The sequence below is a fragment of the Pelophylax lessonae genome (genome assembly GCF_965119305.1).
Source record: "Pelophylax lessonae genome assembly, chromosome: 5".
Lineage (NCBI taxonomy): Eukaryota > Metazoa > Chordata > Amphibia > Anura > Ranidae > Pelophylax > Pelophylax lessonae.
In genome coordinates this window covers 397,287,814-397,305,880 of record NC_138772.1, presented here as the reverse complement: position 1 = coordinate 397,305,880, position 18,067 = coordinate 397,287,814, and the positions used below count along the sequence as shown (strand labels likewise).

The 18,067-nt window shown below is 42.2% G+C and overlaps 1 protein-coding gene across 1 annotated transcript in view; it reads right to left on the bottom strand.

Annotated features, from left to right (window-relative positions):
* Positions 1-8,815: 8,815 nt before the first annotated feature.
* Positions 8,816-18,067, bottom strand: part of COLEC12 (collectin subfamily member 12) — a 220,781-nt gene continuing 211,529 nt past the window's right edge. The window contains exon 10 of the mRNA XM_082259210.1: positions 8,816-9,785. Coding sequence (XP_082115336.1) covers positions 9,763-9,785 — 23 coding nt within the window. The 3' untranslated portion in view covers positions 8,816-9,762. The remainder of the gene's footprint in view (positions 9,786-18,067) is intronic.

Genomic DNA, 18,067 nt, shown 5'->3' with positions numbered 1-18,067 from the left:
CAGTGATGGTCTGCACTGGACCAGATGTGTGTGATGCCTGCTGTCCTTCCTCCTGCCGAGAGTCCTTTGACAAGCACATTCCTCTGTGTCCAGTGAACACCTGTCTGCATCCAGTCAAACATTGTGAATTATACTCCTAAAACTAAATTTATAAATTGACATAAGTTCATATCAGTTTATGTGGGCCTGTGAAGAAACCTACTGCAAAAACTCAGTAATCAGCCTCCATGTGTAGTATATAGTCTAGCTTCTGATATTGTAGAACTCTTCAGCAAATGATGCTGTGACACATTCTACCACATTGTGATACATTTTAAAATCAGTGTAAGCCCTTGTTTACACTGAAGCGATTTGTCATGTGATTTGACAGGTCGAATCCCATGACAAGTCGCAGCCCATTGCCGGCAATGGCACCATTCCTATTGGTTGTTGGGAAGTTCCTGCACTAGTTTTGCCAATTTCCGGTGCGACCTCAATAGACATCTGTGCATGAAGCCACACAGATGTCTTTCAAGTCATGGTTTTGAAATCGTGCGATTTCAGATGAAGTTGCACGATTTCAAAGCCATGTTCAGTGTTAAGGCCCGTACACACGAGTCGAAATTCGGCCGGGAATTTTCGTCCGACGACCGATCTGCCGATTTTCGGCTTGTTGGTATGGTGCTCTCGACAACCGACTCTGACTTTTCGGCTGAAAAAATCCTGGTGTGCAGGCTATAAAATTTTTGTCGACCGTCAAAACACGTCCGATTTTCGTGCTGTCAGTACAGATTTCGATGGGGAAAAATCTTATGAGCAAGACTGGGCATGCTCAGAGATGAAAGAACACATACAAAGCAATCCAACACATGACATCACTTCTGAAGTAGAATTCTGTCGTGCGGGAAAATTCATGTGCAGTCAAGAGCACATTCCAACCAACAAACACCACTCTGGACAAAAGACGGACGACCGGTCGGCGGAAATTCGTTGCGTGTGTACGAGGCTTTAATGAGGGCTAAAAGTCAGTTGAATTTTTATCAATGAATATGATTACCTATTGTTTACTAAGGCTAAAAAGATGCTTCCCAGGAATAGTTAATACTGTTTCTTTTTGAACTCTACGCTACTTCCAGGCATGCATACTCTCTGATTCTTCATTATGAACCAATTTTGATATGCAGGTTCATTCAGATCACTGTCCTCTGTGATAGAACACAGCAAAATAAGGCTTATATCACATGGGCGATCCTGTTGCTAGCAATAATTTCCCAGAGATGGAATTGCTAGCTTACAACTTACCTATTTTTATGGAGTTGCTGGCTTTGCTATCTGGACCAGTGAGATGATGCTCCCTCGCTGCCCCCTTGCAAGGGAAATAAAGCAGCATTCTGGGCAACAAAAGAGCAATTTTTACAGGGATAAGTGGAAGCCCAATTCTGCTGCATCAGTGGATCACGTTGCAATGTCCAGATCCTCTACACTCCCCCCCAGCCCTGTGTCTCTGTACCAGCTTTCGGTTAGAAAACTTGAGGAAGAGTGAATGGACTTAGGCTGGCCATATATGGCGCAAATTTATTTCCTGCAACCACGGGTGCCATCCCCGCTGGGAGAAAACAGTGATTATCGCTAGTGGCTATAGCAGCCACTGGCGATAATCGCTAGAGAATCTGGCAGGCTGGTTGTACCCAAGTTGATCAATCAACTTGGTACATTCATTACATTCAGCCTGCCCATTAACGGTTCCAATCTCGGCCAGTTTCTGCTGAACCGACCGAGATTCAAACCGTGTATGGCCAGCCTAAAGCTGGATACACACTATACAATCTTCTTTAGATTTTTTCCTTTAGATTTACCAAAACCATATAATATGAGGTCAAATCTAAACACTTTCAATTTGTATGTAATCAGGCCCTTGCACTACAGAGTTGAAGGTAAATCTAAAGAAAATTTAATAACAAAAGTTGTATAGCGTGTATCCAGCTTAAGAGTGGCTACAGCAGCCACTGGCGATAATCGCTAGAGAATCTGGCAGGCTGGTTGTACCCAAGTTGATCAATCAACTTGGTACATTCATTACATTCAGCCTGCCCATTAACGGTTCCAATCTCGGCCAGTTTCTGCTGAACCGACCGAGATTCAAACCGTGTATGGCCAGCCTAAAGCTGGATATACACTATACAATCTTCTTTAAATTTTTTCCTTTAGATTTACCAAAACCATATAATATGAGGTCAAATCTAAACACTTTCAATTGTTATGTAATCAGGCCCTTGCACTACAGAGTTAAAGGTAAATCCAAAGGAAATTGAACAACAAAAGTTGTATAGTGTGTATCCAGCTTAAGAGTGCACTGATCAGCACACTCGTAGATCATTGAGAAGTACAAGTCTGTCGGCCGCCGAGGAAGATGGGATTCGTAATTTACTCATTCACAGATTTCAGTCAATAAATGATGTAGCTGTTTGAGGGAGTCTTATTTTAAATGTTACAATGCTACTGGGGACAGGAACCCCTGCCTGCTGTCACAGGTGAAGGGAATCAGGGGGATAGGAGGGCAGGAGCTAGAACATTTTACATGTTTTACCATAAATACAAGTGTAACATGTAACATGTTCCTTAGGGTGAACTTATGCTTTAATCTTCTTTTTCAGGCTTGCTTTTTTAATTTAGAGGTTTTATATCAGTTTTCATTTTTTTTTTTTACAAGTAAACAGTTAATAAAAAGTGCACCCACAACCCTAAGTTTGCAGAGAATCTTGAGCTTTCTAAAGTAAAAGCCCACAAACGTCTGCAGAAACATTGTAATTAAAAATTCAAATTCTTATGTACACAGCAGAGAGAAATGTGTGTTGTTTAGCAGTGTTTCTATTTTACCTGTTGTTGAGCTCTGTTCACAACACAGGCTACTCACAACAAGGTAGTAAAGTTAATCTAATTAAAAACGGGGAAGTTACTCTAGCGCCCTATCGCCTGGAAGAAGGTGGCAAACATGAAACATTAACATAAAATATTTCACATTTACCTAATTAAAAATGAAAATTATTTTGCAATCTATTTTTTTAGTCATAATTAATAAAATTTATAAAATAACAATATATCTCTTTTAATAAAATACATTACTCATATGAAGAGCAAATACATTAAAAGATGCACATATTTTTGCAGACATATATATTGTACATACTGTTTTTCTATATACACTATATTACCAAAAGTATTGGGACACCTGCCTTTACACGCACATTAACTTTAATGGCATGCCAGTTATGTGTCCATAGGTTTCAATATTGAGTTGGCCCACCCTTTGCCGCTATAACAGCTTCAACTCTTCTGGGAAGGCTGTCCACAAGGTTTAGGAGTGTGTCTATGGGAATGTTTGACCAGTCTTCCAGAAGCGCATTTGTGAGGTCAGACACTGATGTGGACAAGAAGGCCTGGCTCACAGTTTCCGTGCTAATTCATCCCAAAGGTGTTCTGTCAGGTTGAGGTCAGGACTCTGTGCAGGCCAGTCAAGTTCCTCCACCCCAAACTCACTTATCCATGTCTTTATGGACCTTGCATTGTCCACTGGTGCGCAGTTATGTTGGAACAGGAAGGGGCCATCCCCAAACTGTTCCCACAAAGTTGGGAGCATGAAATTGTCCAAAATGTCTTAGTATGCTGACGCCTTGAAAGTTCCCTTTACAAGCCAAGCCCAACCCCTGAAAAACATTCACATAGACACACTACTAAGCCTTGTGGACTGCCTTCCCAGAAGAGTTGAAGGTGGTATAGCTGCAAAGGGTGGGCCAACTCAATATTGAAACCTATGGACTAAGACTGGGATGCCATTAAAGGTAATGTGCATGTAAAGACAGATGTCCTAATACTTTTGGTAATATAGTGTATTATGTGTGATATGTGTGCACCAATACAAATTTTGTTCCAAAGTTATTACACCAGAAAAAAAAAAAACTTGAACTGATATTATACTAGGCCAGTCAAGTTCCTCGACCCCAGACTCGCTCATCCATGTCTTTATGGACCTTGCTTTGTGCACTAAAATCATTTGGTGGAGGGGGGAATATGATGTGGGGTTGTTTTTCAGGGGTTGGGCTTGGCCCCTTAGTTCCAGGGAACTCTTGGTTTGGTGTCAGCATACCAAGAAATTTTAGGCAATTTCATACTCCCAACTTTGTGAGAACAGTTTGGGGATGGCCCCTTTCTGTTCCAACATGACTGCGCACCAGTGCACAAAGCAAGGCCCATAAAGACATGGATGAGTGAGTTTGGGGTGGAGGAACTTGACAGACCTGCACAGATTCCTGACCTTAACCCAAAAGAACACCTTTGGGATGAATTAGAGCGGAGACTAAGAGCCAGGCCCTTTCGTCCACATTAGTGTCTGACCTCACAGATGTGCTTCGGGAAGAATGGTCAAACATTCCCCTAGACACACTCCTAAACCTTGTGGACAGCCTTCCCAGAAGAGTTGAAGCTGCTATAGCTGCAAAGGGTGGTCCAATTCAATATTGAACCCTACGGACTAAGACTGGGATGCCATTAAAGTTCATGTGCTTGTAAAAGGTAGGTGTCTCAATACTTTTATTACTATATATATATTTATTGTTCAAACTGCTAGTACTGGTATTAATAGCAAGCCAATCCATCAACATTTGCACTCCTTCTGGGACAGACAAGACTTATGCAATTCAAAGTACTTAAATTCAAATGTAATAGGAGATGATTTCCCCTGAACATACAACCTATAATGATGGTGACCCATCCATTCCACACATGTTTATAGATTCATTAATCGGTCAAAGACAAAACATATCTAATATGTACTTTTTTTTATAACTTGCCACAGGTATTCATTTCAGCTGTAATCATTATACAAACCACAACTTTGTATTCATACTTATTCGTTTTTCACATGTTTGCATTAAATAAATGCTGGGAATAATAACAAGGCCAATACCACATAACAAAACATCCTACCACAAAAATCCCTTTTTCTGGTATTCTTAATATTGTCGGCAGATGAAGACAACTGATTGAGGTTACAAGAAGGAAACTCATAGAAGTGTTGTTATTGCTGATTTGACTGTCTCTCATTTCTGTACTTTGGCTCTCCAAAGTTCTTTCTTGATCAAGGTTTGTTATTCCACATTTTACATTTGTGATTCGACCTACTCCCATCAAAGTAAAGGGATCTTTGAGATCTTTATCAATTGTTACTTTTGATACACAGAGCAACTAATATACAAAAATTATAAACTGTCAATCAGATTGAGGCTGTTATATTACTGGTTGATAGAAAATTAATGTATACATCTGATTAGTTGCCAAAGATAACACCTCCCCATATCCTTTACAGGGCAGGCAATACAACCACATGGTTGAGCCACGCCTTTACCACCCATCAAATGCTCCCCTTTAGCTGGAAAGGCAGCGGTCGGGGATGTACATTTCCTACGGCTGGAATTTTACACCCTGTCATGTTAGGTGGACACTACCACCCTCCAAATGCATCCCATTCAAGTAAAAAGGGCCATGCATTTAGGAGGTTAAAACAGGCAGTGAGCAGGTGATACAATGTCCTCTGTAGAGCCACGCAAACGCAGATCACTGTTCAGAGAGCAACACAAATTTAAACAAGGCCTTAAATGGTTGTAAAGCCTCTGTTTTATTTCTTGAGTCCCCTGTGTTAGATTAAGTTATGTGCCCCAGTGTACGTGCTTTATAAAAAGTTTGCAGCTTCATACCTTATTTCAGAGCACTGCCCACAGGACCACCCGCCATTCTCCTCCCCTGGTCTGAGAACTACAGCAGGAGGAGCTGAGAATCCCCCTCTGATATCAGCCGGGAGGAGGGGAGGAAAGGAGGAGAAAGGCAGGCAGTTACATGAGCGCCGAACAGCGCTCTGAAATAAGGTGTGAAGCTGCATATTTTTTATAAAGCACCTACTGTACATTGGGACACATAACTAAATCTAACAAAGAAGATTCTAGGAATAAAACAAAGTTATTTTAGCAGTATTTAGTATTATAGCAGCAGGAGGGGAGGAGTGGGGAGCAGATCAGCACTGAGACTAACTGACAGGCAGCGAGGGGAGGGAGAGAGGGACAGAGGAGAGACAGTGGATGACGGAGGCACGTAAACTGACCATGCTATCATGGTTTAGCAGCAATGATAAACATAGTCAGTTTACAGAGGGGAGGGCAGCACCAGGCAGGATTAACCAGGTATTTTAGATTATAGAAAGGGCCAAATTACACAGCACAAGCACTGTGCTGTTATTCATGCTTTAAAGGAACAGGATCCATTTTTTTTTTTTTTGGGTTACAACCGCTTTAGGCTGGGTTCACACTTATGCAAATTGGATGCGGGTTTGTCCACATCCAATTCGCATGACAGGAGAGTTTGACGGAGCTGGTTCACACACCTCAAGGGGGGCTGAGGTCCACACTGGAAAAGGGTCCTGTGTGTCTTCTGGTCTGTTTTAGGTCCAAATTCAGGAAAAGAATTGTTTTGGTTTTGGTCAGAACAGAGAGGGATTTTAATGCTGTCTGTGTCATTTTTAAGGGGAGTCACCCTCACGATTAATCTTATTCCCTGTTATGAGATTTGAAATTAAAATGAAAACCCCAAAATCCCAAATTTGGGTTGTTCCCAGAACTGGAATAGAGGGGACATATTCCAATGGCGATACTAGTTCTACTGACCCTGGTGACAGGGTGGGATTCCCACACTTTGTAGCTTTGTTTTGGCTATGGGTAGTATTGAGGTTCACCGAAACCTGGAATACTTACTTTAAGTTTTGGCCAGTGTCCAATCACCTGAAGGTGTCCTGTACTGCACAATTAAGATAATATCATTTTAGTTTTGAGTGAAGTGCTCACACTTGCTTATGTCTCTCTGAGATTCCATGCTTTAGCCCAGGGGTGTCCAACCCCTAAGAGGGCTATGCATGCGGACCCACACAAAATTGTAAATTTGCAGCTATGAATGTTCAGGTCTGGAGGGATTTCAGGGATGACATGTTTGCTAAAGCACCTGTGATGGTGGCCAGTACAAACAAGCAGAGCCCAGGAACTTCTGAAGGGATGCTGAGGATGCTGTGCTTGCTGTAGCGCCGGCAGCACATGCAGGTACTCCCGTTAGCTACTGCCAGTAAGTAAGTGCTGCATGACCAGAACTAAGAGGGTACTGGGGTGAGCTGCTCCTCCAGATTTCAGTTGTGCCCCCCCAAAGCACACTGCCCTCAACCGCATCTAATCCTGACATTGTGCCTAGCCATCTCCCATCCCTGCACTGTACACACAGCACATAGTTGAGATACAATCATCTGCCCAACTTTTTCTGCTCATGAGCTTTCCTTAGGCCCCATTCACACTTTGCGATTTGGAATCGTACTGCAATCGTACCAAAATGCACTACACGTGTTTGGGTGGCATTCATTCTGAATGGCACCTCAAATGTGGTGCATTTTTCCGCAATTGTTGCGTGACAGAATCACGTGGCAATTGTGGCAAAATGTATCGCATGAGGCTTTTCGCCCAGAAAGGTGCAGGAGCTTCTATTTGGTGTCAGCTTCACGTGATGCAGTTGAGATGCCATTAAGAGTAAATGGCACCCACAACACACGTGGTGAGTTTTGCCACTATTGCAGTGCAATTCAAAAGTATGAAGTGTGAATGGGCCGAGCTAATGAGCAGAAAAAGTTGGGCAAAAGATTGGATTTCAACTATGTGCTGTATGTTCAGGCTGTGTGTACAGTGCATGGATGGGAGACAGATAGGCACAGTATTAGGGGTGGGGGGGGGGGGCAGGGTGCTTTGGGGGGATTCAAATGAAATATGGGGGGAGGGGGCAGGCCACCCCAGTACCCTTCTAGCTCTGGCCAGTCATTTACTTTACTGGCACTAGCTAGCAAGAGTCTCTGCACGTGCCACCGGTGTCATTGCAAACACACAGGGTACATTTTGCCACAATTGCAATGCAATTCAAAATTGTGAAGTGTGAATGAGGTCTTAATGTTGGTGTTTTTTTTATATGTGGCCCAAGACAATTCTTCCAATTTGGCCTAGGAGAGTCAACAATTTGGAGACCCCTAATTTAGCAAGTACCAGAAGATTCTGTTTATATATCTACTGGGGGCAGAGCAAGGAATTCTATATAGCAAACCATGTCATTGGAGCACTTAAGAGGTACCAGAAATATTTAAAGCGATTTTAAAGCCTTGTTTTTATTTTTCCCCTTCTTTTAAATAACAAACATCTTATACTTACCTGCTCTGTGCAGTGTGTTTTTTGCACAGAGTAGCCCGAATCCTCCGCTTCTCGGGTCCCACGCTGGCGCTCCTCCACCCTGCTGGGTGCCCCCAGCTTGCTCTGGGGGGCACCCAAGCAGGCGCACTCCCGAGCCATGACTCTGTGTCCCTTAACACACAGAGCCGTGACTCTGCCCTGCCCCCTCCATCTCCTGATTGGCTCACTGGCTTTGACTGACAGCTCCCGTTGCTGCCAAAAGCCAATCAGGAGTGTGAGTCCTTGGAGTCAAGAGATGGCTCAGGTAAATATTAGGGGGGGCTGCTGCACACAGAAGGTTTTTTACCTTCATGCATAGAAAATCTTGTGCCTTTACAACCACTTTAACCTTGCGTCATCCACCAAAAACCAAAATATTAGTTTGAGGTAGAATTTATTTTTAAATATAATTTAAATCAATTTCATTTTTTAATCTGACATTCCACTGAAAATGTTCTGGACATATGGCAAAAAAACAGTGAAACACAAGCACAAATCAAATTAATAGTATCTTTATAGTAACAGTAAGAAAGACCAATATCCAAATTTTCGGTATAGTTTACTGACATTCTTTAAAACAGACATGCCACAACATAATAGGTTTTACCTTCAAATCTCACATTGGATACTAAGTGTAAAGGGCCTCATATGACTTTTATAAGACCATAGCTTCAATAAACAAATGTTCTGGCAGAGGGTGCAAGAGGCTCATGTTCCATTTGGAACTGGATGACGCCGTTGTACAACACAGGCCTGTAGCAAATGGGATAATGTTTCTTTTTAAGGTACAACGTAAGCAAGATAATTTGAGTTCTAGATTTGGCCTTATTACATGACCACTGAGATCCTGTTTGTGCACCACAGTAAAACATTTTCTAAAATTACAACACAGGAGTATTAAACTGGCAACATCGGAGTGATAAAATTCTCTTTAAATGATTAGCTGTTTCTGCTACAATGAATAATATGTTCTTTGGCACTGGAACTCTATAATACATACAAAAATAATAAAATGCAAATATCTTGTACAAAAATACAAATGTTTTCAAAAGCTTTTTAAAAAATATATTCCACTGAGTAAGAAACCTGCTATAAAACTGTAATATTTTCTGCCTTATAATGAGTTTGCCTTTTAGTTAAACAATACTGTGTAAATACAGTTGTTTAATCTATATCCCAAATCATTTTTCAAGCAGATATTGCATAAGTAATTATGAAAATGTGTTTCAATATTTTCCCTGTTGATGGTTATATTGTATTAGACATATCTCTAATTCTAGGTTAATAGTTGAAGTTCAATCCACAGCAAAGTTCTTAGGAAAATAATAATAGATTGCGGAAGTTCATGTTGGCCCAGTTTCAGTGCTTGTTTTTGCAATTTTGTTGGTATAGCACAATCCAGTTTTTTGTTCTTCTTGGAATGAACAGTCTCCAAAGTAGTTCTAATATTATATTCCATGTCCGCTCAACCCCTGCACAATGCTTTATTCTATGATACTTCTGCAGGCTGATCTGGTAGAAAGAAGACACAGAAGACACAGTTAGAATTTCAATTGCACAACCAACGATTTCATCTTCTACACACCACAAGGTGGTTCCCTTAATCTTTTCTATGGTCTAATTGTACATCCTGATAAAAAGAGCCCTGTAATGTTATTTTGCTTTCTAAGTTGTGGAAGAAGAAAATTATTCTATAGGGTTCAACAAAGCTGAGCTACAGATAGATATAAAAGACACATGCACGATTCTGTATTCTTTTTTTTTTTTCAAATTCAACTTTATTGAGATATAAAAGAAAACACTATACAAAATGTGTATAAACAGAGGTATAGCACATCAGCAGCTCCCGTAATAAAGTGCATTCAGTAAGCAGAAATGTCAGGGAACTGAGAGAGTCATAGTACATACGAATGCATAACGTAGAGGTTGCACGATTCTGTATTCATTGATAAATCATTAAAGTAGTTGTAAACCTCAGACATGAAACATGAACAAACCATATCCCTCTATAGTGTGTACTTGTCTCACTCCAGAGCACTGACATTTCTGTCCAGTGCCTTGTTCCTCTGCTATAAGCAAGGCACTTTTGATGAGTTTTCCTCAGCAACAAGAAAAAAAAGGTGACAGCGAAGGGATCTCCAGCTAATTGACAGCCTCAGCTCTGTTCCTGTTTGCTGTGTGAAGGGAATGTGTCCCTATCCTCCAATCAGCTCTCAGAGCTCTCATCATTGTTGTAACTTCAGCTCTCTGCCTCCTGATTTTCAGAGCTGAGAGATCCTGTGTAATTTCTGTACTTTGGATGTAGAGGAAATATTGCTGTAGATAAACAGGTACACCGTATGCAGGAGGATGTATTTAATCTCCTCCAACATGTGTAGGCCAGTCCCTTCACTGGGTGAGAGTGTGAGGGTTTACAATCATTTTATATGTGTTTTTAATATATCCAGTTTAAGGAAGAAGTACAGCCAAAGCTTGTTTGGCTGTAGTTCTTCTGTGGATCACAGGAGTGCAGTTCGTTGTGGACCACAGGAGTGCAGTTCGTTCTGCTGACATCACAGAGCCGGTCCAGGCTGGGGAAAGATTACGACCATATGGTCGGGATCCTTCCAGAAGCCTGAATCAGATCGGCACCTGGCTCTGGCTCTCATCAAGCTACTGAGAGCTTGAGCTAGTCACTCCTGCCCCCTCCACAGCCCAGTTCTCCAGTGAGTGTGTGTGTGAGTGTGTGTGTGTGGTGGGGAGGGGGGGGGGCAGAGCTGACAGCAGTGACTGGCAGTCACCAGCTCTCTGCTCACAGAGCACTGTGAACTGAGCGATCAGTGAAGTTTGATTGCTCGGTTCTAATTTTTAGACCCAGCGGGGGACAGGCACCAAGGTAAGTCTGATTTAAAAAAACGAAACAAACAAACTTATCTTTTAAATGTCTAAATTTGGCTTAGGATAAACCTCTTGAAATACCCCAACAGAAGACTGAGTGAAAGGCAAGCCTGAAATCACTCTTTTTTTTTTTAGGACTTTTAACACAAAAGTTGGTAGATAAAATTAAAGAAACATCTGCAAGGTCTGTGCAACTGATTCCCTTCTCCCCCCTTCCCCAACCTCTACCTACAGTTTTGTTGTTATTAAATCTGCCATTGCTTGAGAAACAGTATGGCATACTCTAGGGCAGGAGTTCCCAAACTGTGGGTCGGGACCCACTGGTGGGTCGCAAGCTGCGTTTGAGCGGGTAATGCTGAGCTGGAAATCACTGACAGCGGGCCCGCTTAAATTGTTCTGTGCGAGCCCACGCAAATTACAAAGAGCCAGAGCAGTCAAATTGCTATGGATTCAGGAACCCGCTCACGCAGTTTACGGAGTCCGGTCTGCATTTCCCACGAGGAGGATACTTGCATCAGGGAGTATGTATGTGGGCTGTTATGTAGGTTGTAGGATATGTTCATGGGGTGCAGAGCCAGCTCGTTGGCCCTGCTGGCAGGAGCGGTGGTGGATAGACTGGCGGTGGGATTCTCTCAGCTATAGCGGGCAGAGACGGCAGCCTCGGTGACATAGGAGGACCAGGTGGCCGGCGGTGTCAGGAGTTCATGGCAGCTTCTATTTTTAATTTTACATCCCCCTCCCTTTAAAATATGCGTTATTATTTGCATTTATATAGCACCAACAAATTCTGTAACGGTTTACAATATTCAATTACAAGCAAGTGGGTCATGAAGAATAACTGTATTCAGAAGTGGGTCTCGGCCCAAAAGAGTTTGGGAAGCCCTGCTCTAGGGGGAATAACAGGGGAAATAAAACTTTTACAACAAGCCGAGAAGAATGTGTGTTCTATAATGATAACGAGTTGCCAACAAGCTGTATTTTAATGGACAGTTTGTAAAACAAACCCCTGATTTCTCCTGTCCATAAAAGTCCATGGACAAGAGAAACTGTTCATTACAATATGGCTGGATGAAAGTGTCAGTTCAGGTTGTCTGTCACACTCTCAGAAAACCTTTTACAGTGCCTAACAATGTTTCCTACAAGACCAGAATGGCACCTGGATCTGCACAGCCTCCCGTCCTATTCCTTGTGTCCACCCATACTCCAACCTGTGAAAGAGGGTTGTGTGGGCATGTGGGCAGCAGATCTGATCACAAAGCCACTGCCTGAGTCTCGGCCTAGGGGGCCGTAATTGGTAAGTGAGCATTCTATGAACACCCCCATTCCCTGCTCACCCCATTCTCTCCCCCCTCTCTTCTTCTCATCCCTTCCTGCACCCTCCATCCCCCCTCTCTCCTTCTTCCTCCCTCCCTTCTCCCACATCTCTCTATCTAATCAATCTCCCCACCCCCGCTCTTCACTTTCTTCTCCCCTCCAGTAGTGGGGGGTTGGCAACCCTGATGAAGACAATGCTAAGTATTCTCTGCCAAGGACATAAAAATACTAGTTATACCTCTGCTGCTGGAATTCACTGAATTTTCTGTTATTCAATGTCTGTTCTTTTTGTTGAAGAACAAAAATCACGTTAGTATGTGACATAAGACGTGGCCAATTTCTTTCAGGGATTCAGGCTCCCACCTCTTAAGGGCCTTGGTAGCTTTAGATTAGTTGGTTGTGGGCACTGCAAACTGTGTATTAATATGATAACAGTGTCCCATAGTGTCTGCTCTTTCTGCAGATCTAACAATACTAAAGCCCTGAAGAAGGGGCAGGGGGCAATCCCCCAAAATGTGTGGGCTAGGTTTGATGTCATACATAGGGGGTCAGCAACCAGTAGATCCCGGCCAGGTGACTGGTAGATCGCGGTCTGGGTTTGCTGACCTGTCATTCCAGGGCATCAAACAGAGTGCAATGCGGAGGGACTACTTGTAAAGTTAGATCTGTAGTAGGGAGCAAGAGCCAAAACCTCCACTGTAGTGCAGGCTCCTGTCCCATGCGAAGTGATACCAACTGCACTCCACCTCTTATCCCGGCTAGCGGTCTCTAGAGGGGTGCCAGCAGCAGGAAAGAAAAGATCTTCAGGTCAGTGTGAAGCAATACACTGGGCATAATAGTATAGGGCTGCTTTCACACTGATGCGCTGTGGTTTACCCACACCGCAGATGCATTGCAATGTACCTGTAGCTTCCCTGCGGGTTTGCTGCACTTAGCCTTAGACTTCTATTATATCCTGCAGGTTTGGTGCACTTTCTGAATACAGGAGTTTTGGAGTGCTTTCATAAAATGCACCACACTTGTAGGATATAATAGAAGTCTATTGCAAAGCACAGCCAACCCAGAAAAGTTGAAGATGCATTGCGCTGCACCCACGTTGCAGGTAATCTGCAGCACATCAGAGTCTAGCAGCCTTATAGGGGGCTCAGAACAGAAAAGGGTTCATTAACCACTTTACCACCGGAGGATTTTGCTGTCTTACGTCTGGGCCACTTTTTGCGATTCGGCACTGTGCGACTTTAACTGACAATTGCGCGGTCATGCAACGCTATACCCAAACTAAATTTACGTCCTTTTTTTCCCACAAATAGAGCTTTCTTTTGGTGGTATTTGATCACCTGTGCGATTTTTACTTTTTGCGCTATAAACAGCGACAATTTTGAAAAAATAACAATATTTTTCACATTTTTATATGAAATTCCCCCCCAAAAAATGTAAAAATCGAAATTTTTTATCATTTTAGGCCAATTTGTTTTCTGCTACATATTTTTGGTAAAAAAAATCGCAATAAGCGTATTTTGATTGGTTTGCGCAAAAGTTATTGCGTTTACTAACTAAGGGAAAGATTTCTGTCGTTTTTGGTGTTTTTTTTTTTAACGAATAATGGTGGCGATCTGCGATTTTTTTTTGCGGGACTGCGACATTGCGGCGGACAGATCGGACCCTTGACTGACATTTTTGACACTTTTGGGGGTACCAGTGACATTACTACAGTAATCAGTGCTATAAATATGCACTGTTACTGTAAAAATTACACTGGCAGGGAAGGGGTTAATTTTATTGGAGAGGGAGGGGTTAATGTATGCCTGGTGCTTACGGATATGTGTGGGGGGAGGTGACTGAGTGACACAGGGACAGATCGTAGGTTCAGCTATGCTGAAACCTGCAATCTGACACTGCCTGTCACTTAGGAGATCCGCCCGCTTTGTTTACACAAGCGGGCGGATCTCCAGACTCGATTCCCCGACGATCGCCGCTGCTCCTCCCCTGGCCCGACTCCCGCTGTGACTGAATACAGCGGGAGCGAGCCTCTGGCGGCGCGCGCGTGGCGCCGGAAGAGGGGAATGTCTAGCAACGTAGGTCTACGTCGTCAGACCTACAAGAGCCACTTTGCCGCAGTAGAGCTCTAGTGAGCAGCGGTAAAGTGGTTAACATTTGCAGCTTGGGGGTGGTAAACTCCCATAGTTAAGACATGTTTTTATCACCTCTACCCTAACCGAATCCCCTTTAGCTGCAGTGGCCAGGGGTGTACACATGTTCCAGCCGCAGCAGGAGTTATAAGTCCTGTCATGGTTGATGGGTGTAGCATCTGCCAAGCATGACCCATTCAAGTGAATCTCTGCAAGTGCCCTGCAATCGTGTGCAGTACAGCAAACAAGGGGTAAAGCAGGCAGCCAAGTGGCCTCATTTACTTGAATGGGTCGCGATTGGCAGGTGGTAGCACCCTCCAAAAGCAACAGGGGGCTTTATTCCTGCTGGGGCATGGGTACACATTTGGCTGCTGCCTCAGCAGCTAAAGAGGATAGGGATTGGGGGCGGTAAAACCTCCTCACCACCTGATTTAAACCCATAATTGCCGTGCAACACGGTAGAATGGCAATTAGAGGTTTAAATCAAGTATGAGGAGGTGACACTGTGCCCGATGATCTTTGACTTCTCCCATGTTGTTCAGGTAGATCTCCACCTCTTGAAGGTTGCCTACCCCTGTCATACACTAATTAAGTGATCATTGTTCTTCAATTATTTGGAGTTTCCAAGACTTTCTATTCACGCACGACGCTCCACCCCCACCCCCACAATCTTTATTTGTTTGATATACTTAAAGTGATTGTAAAGTATTGTTTTTTTTTCCTAATAAAATAACAAACATGTTATACTTACCTCCTCTGGGCAGCCCTGATCCTTCTCTTCTCGGGTCCCTGGCTTGAGCTCCTGGCCCCTCCCTCCAGTTCAGTGCCTGCACAGCAAGCAGCTTGCTATGGGGTCACCAGAGCCGAGCTGCAGCTTCGTGTATGCATTTAGACACAGAGCGACCATTTGGCCCCGCCCCTCTATCGCCTGATTGGCTAACTGAGTTTGAATGACAGCAGTGGTAGTCAATGGCTTGGCTGCTGTGTCTCAGCCAATCAGGAGAAAGAGTCCAGGATGGCTGAGGCATTCGTGGACATCGCTGGATAGAGAGGGGGCTCAGGTAAGTATTAGTTGGTGCTGTTGCACACAAAAGGTATGGTTTATAATCATGCAAAATATGCTGAGTTGTTACGTTTTATTCTAAATGGGTCTATATATAAAAATTCACAAGGATGAGTCATCGGCTCTTAACCACCTTGGCGGTAATCCCGAGCGTGACTCGGGGTGGATTTTTCATTGCAGGATCGGTAACCCCGAGTCACGCTGGGGGTAGATGTGCAGAGAGCGCAGCGTTCTCTTACCTTCTCCTGGCGATCCAGCGATGATCTCTCATTGCTGAGATCGCCAGCCGAGAGTCCCGCCGCTCCTCCGTCCTCCGTCGGTCTGATCACTTCCTAGTTTCGTTCCCTGCAGCAGCAATGCTGCATGGGAGTGGAACTAGGGAGGGAAATTCAAAAAAAAAAAAAAAAAAAACGTTGCACAAAACACAAAACACATTTTATATTTTATATATATATGCATATATATATATATATGCATATATATATATATATATATATATATATACATATACATATATATATATATATATATATATATACATATATATATGCATATATATATGCATATATATATATGCATATATATATGCATATATATATATATATATATATATATATATATATATATATATATATATATATATTTATATATACTGGTATATATATATATGTGTATATATATATATATATATATGCACACACACACACATATATATATATAAAATTATATTATTGATTCAATTATAATTCATGCGTTATATATTATATGTATATATATATATATATATGTGTGTATATATATATATATATATATATATATATATACACACACACACATATATCTATATATAATATATAATGCATGAATTATAATCTAATCAAAAATATAATTTTATTATATATATTATATATTAAATAATAAAATAATATTATTGATTCGATTATAATTCATGCGTTTGTGTTTCAAATTTATCACATCTGGGATGTCTACTAGACTCTTGTTTTGGTCAGGTTTAAGTCAGTAATTACTAAGAATTGTAGGCCTATAATACATAACGCCAAATTTCCATGAAAACAATTGTACCGCTTTTGGTATGTAATTCCTGACATAATCATACCGCCAGGGAGGTTAAGACACCAATGGGTGCTGGCTCTATAACAACCAGCAGCTCTGATCCAGAAGCTTTTTACATTTAGCAGTGGTAGTAATACCACTGCTAAATGTTTCACTTCCTGTTGCAGTTGGAGATTCGACTCAGCTGAACACCTATTCGTTCATTTGTTCGTTGTATCTTCCAAACAGTGGATCAACATGCAGCTCATATACATTGTACACAATGCAGAAATCTCATATTATTTCCTCTACTGGTCAGATGTTCTCAGCTTATAGTGTGAGGATAATTTTCTCTATTGGTCGTATGTCCTTTAACTCTTCTGGTCACATTTCTTATACATAGACCCCCTAAGCGTATTACATAAGAAACGTAATACTTGAATCATATCGTTCTCCATACCAAGGGAGCTTGTGTAAGTAATGACAGCTATTTAGGATCTAAGGATCTCTAGGGGCTAAACATAAAACCTTAATGTCACTAGCTGCTATTTTATGTGCAAAATAAACACCTATACAGTATACAGTAAAACCTTGGATTGCGAGCATAATTCGTTCCGGAAACATGCTTGTAATCCAAAGCACTCTTATATCAAAGCAAATTTCCCCATAAGAAATAATGGAAACTCAGATGATTCGTTCCACAACCATTTATTCATAAGTCCTTCAGTTTATAGTCCATATAAAAAGATTATAGCATTGCGATAGGTTGTGTAACCATAAAATGTCCATCCACAAATGGCCGCTTCCACAAGGGGATTAGAAGCAAAATCCAGCAGGAGCTACAGAGTATCAAAGAGAAGAGAGGCACCTCCAAGTGTAGCAATATGGTTCCATTTAATGAAGGTACAACATTTAGCAACTCACATGGTTGATGAATAAAACAGGCACATCTAAGTATGCAGGCATCCGGGGTAAAGCTGTCCACATAGACCATCTTCTGCACCGCCGGCATCCTGACCGGGAAGACCACCCTGAAGTAAAGCGGTCTGATAGCGAGGGGCAGCATGGAAGGGATGACGGAGATGGCGGTGTGGAGGATGGTCTATGTGGACAGCTTTAACCCGGATGCCTGCATACTTAGATGTGCCTTTTCCAATCATCAACCATGTGAGTTGCTAAATGTTGTACCTTCATTAAATTTAACCATATTGCTACACTTAAGAGGTGCCTCTCTTCTCTTTTATACTCAGCTGTGACTTGAGGCTACTTGTATATCAAGACATCGCTTGTATATCGAGTCAAAATTTATTTGAAAATTTTGCTTGTCTTGCAAAGCGCTCTTAAACCAAGTTACTCTC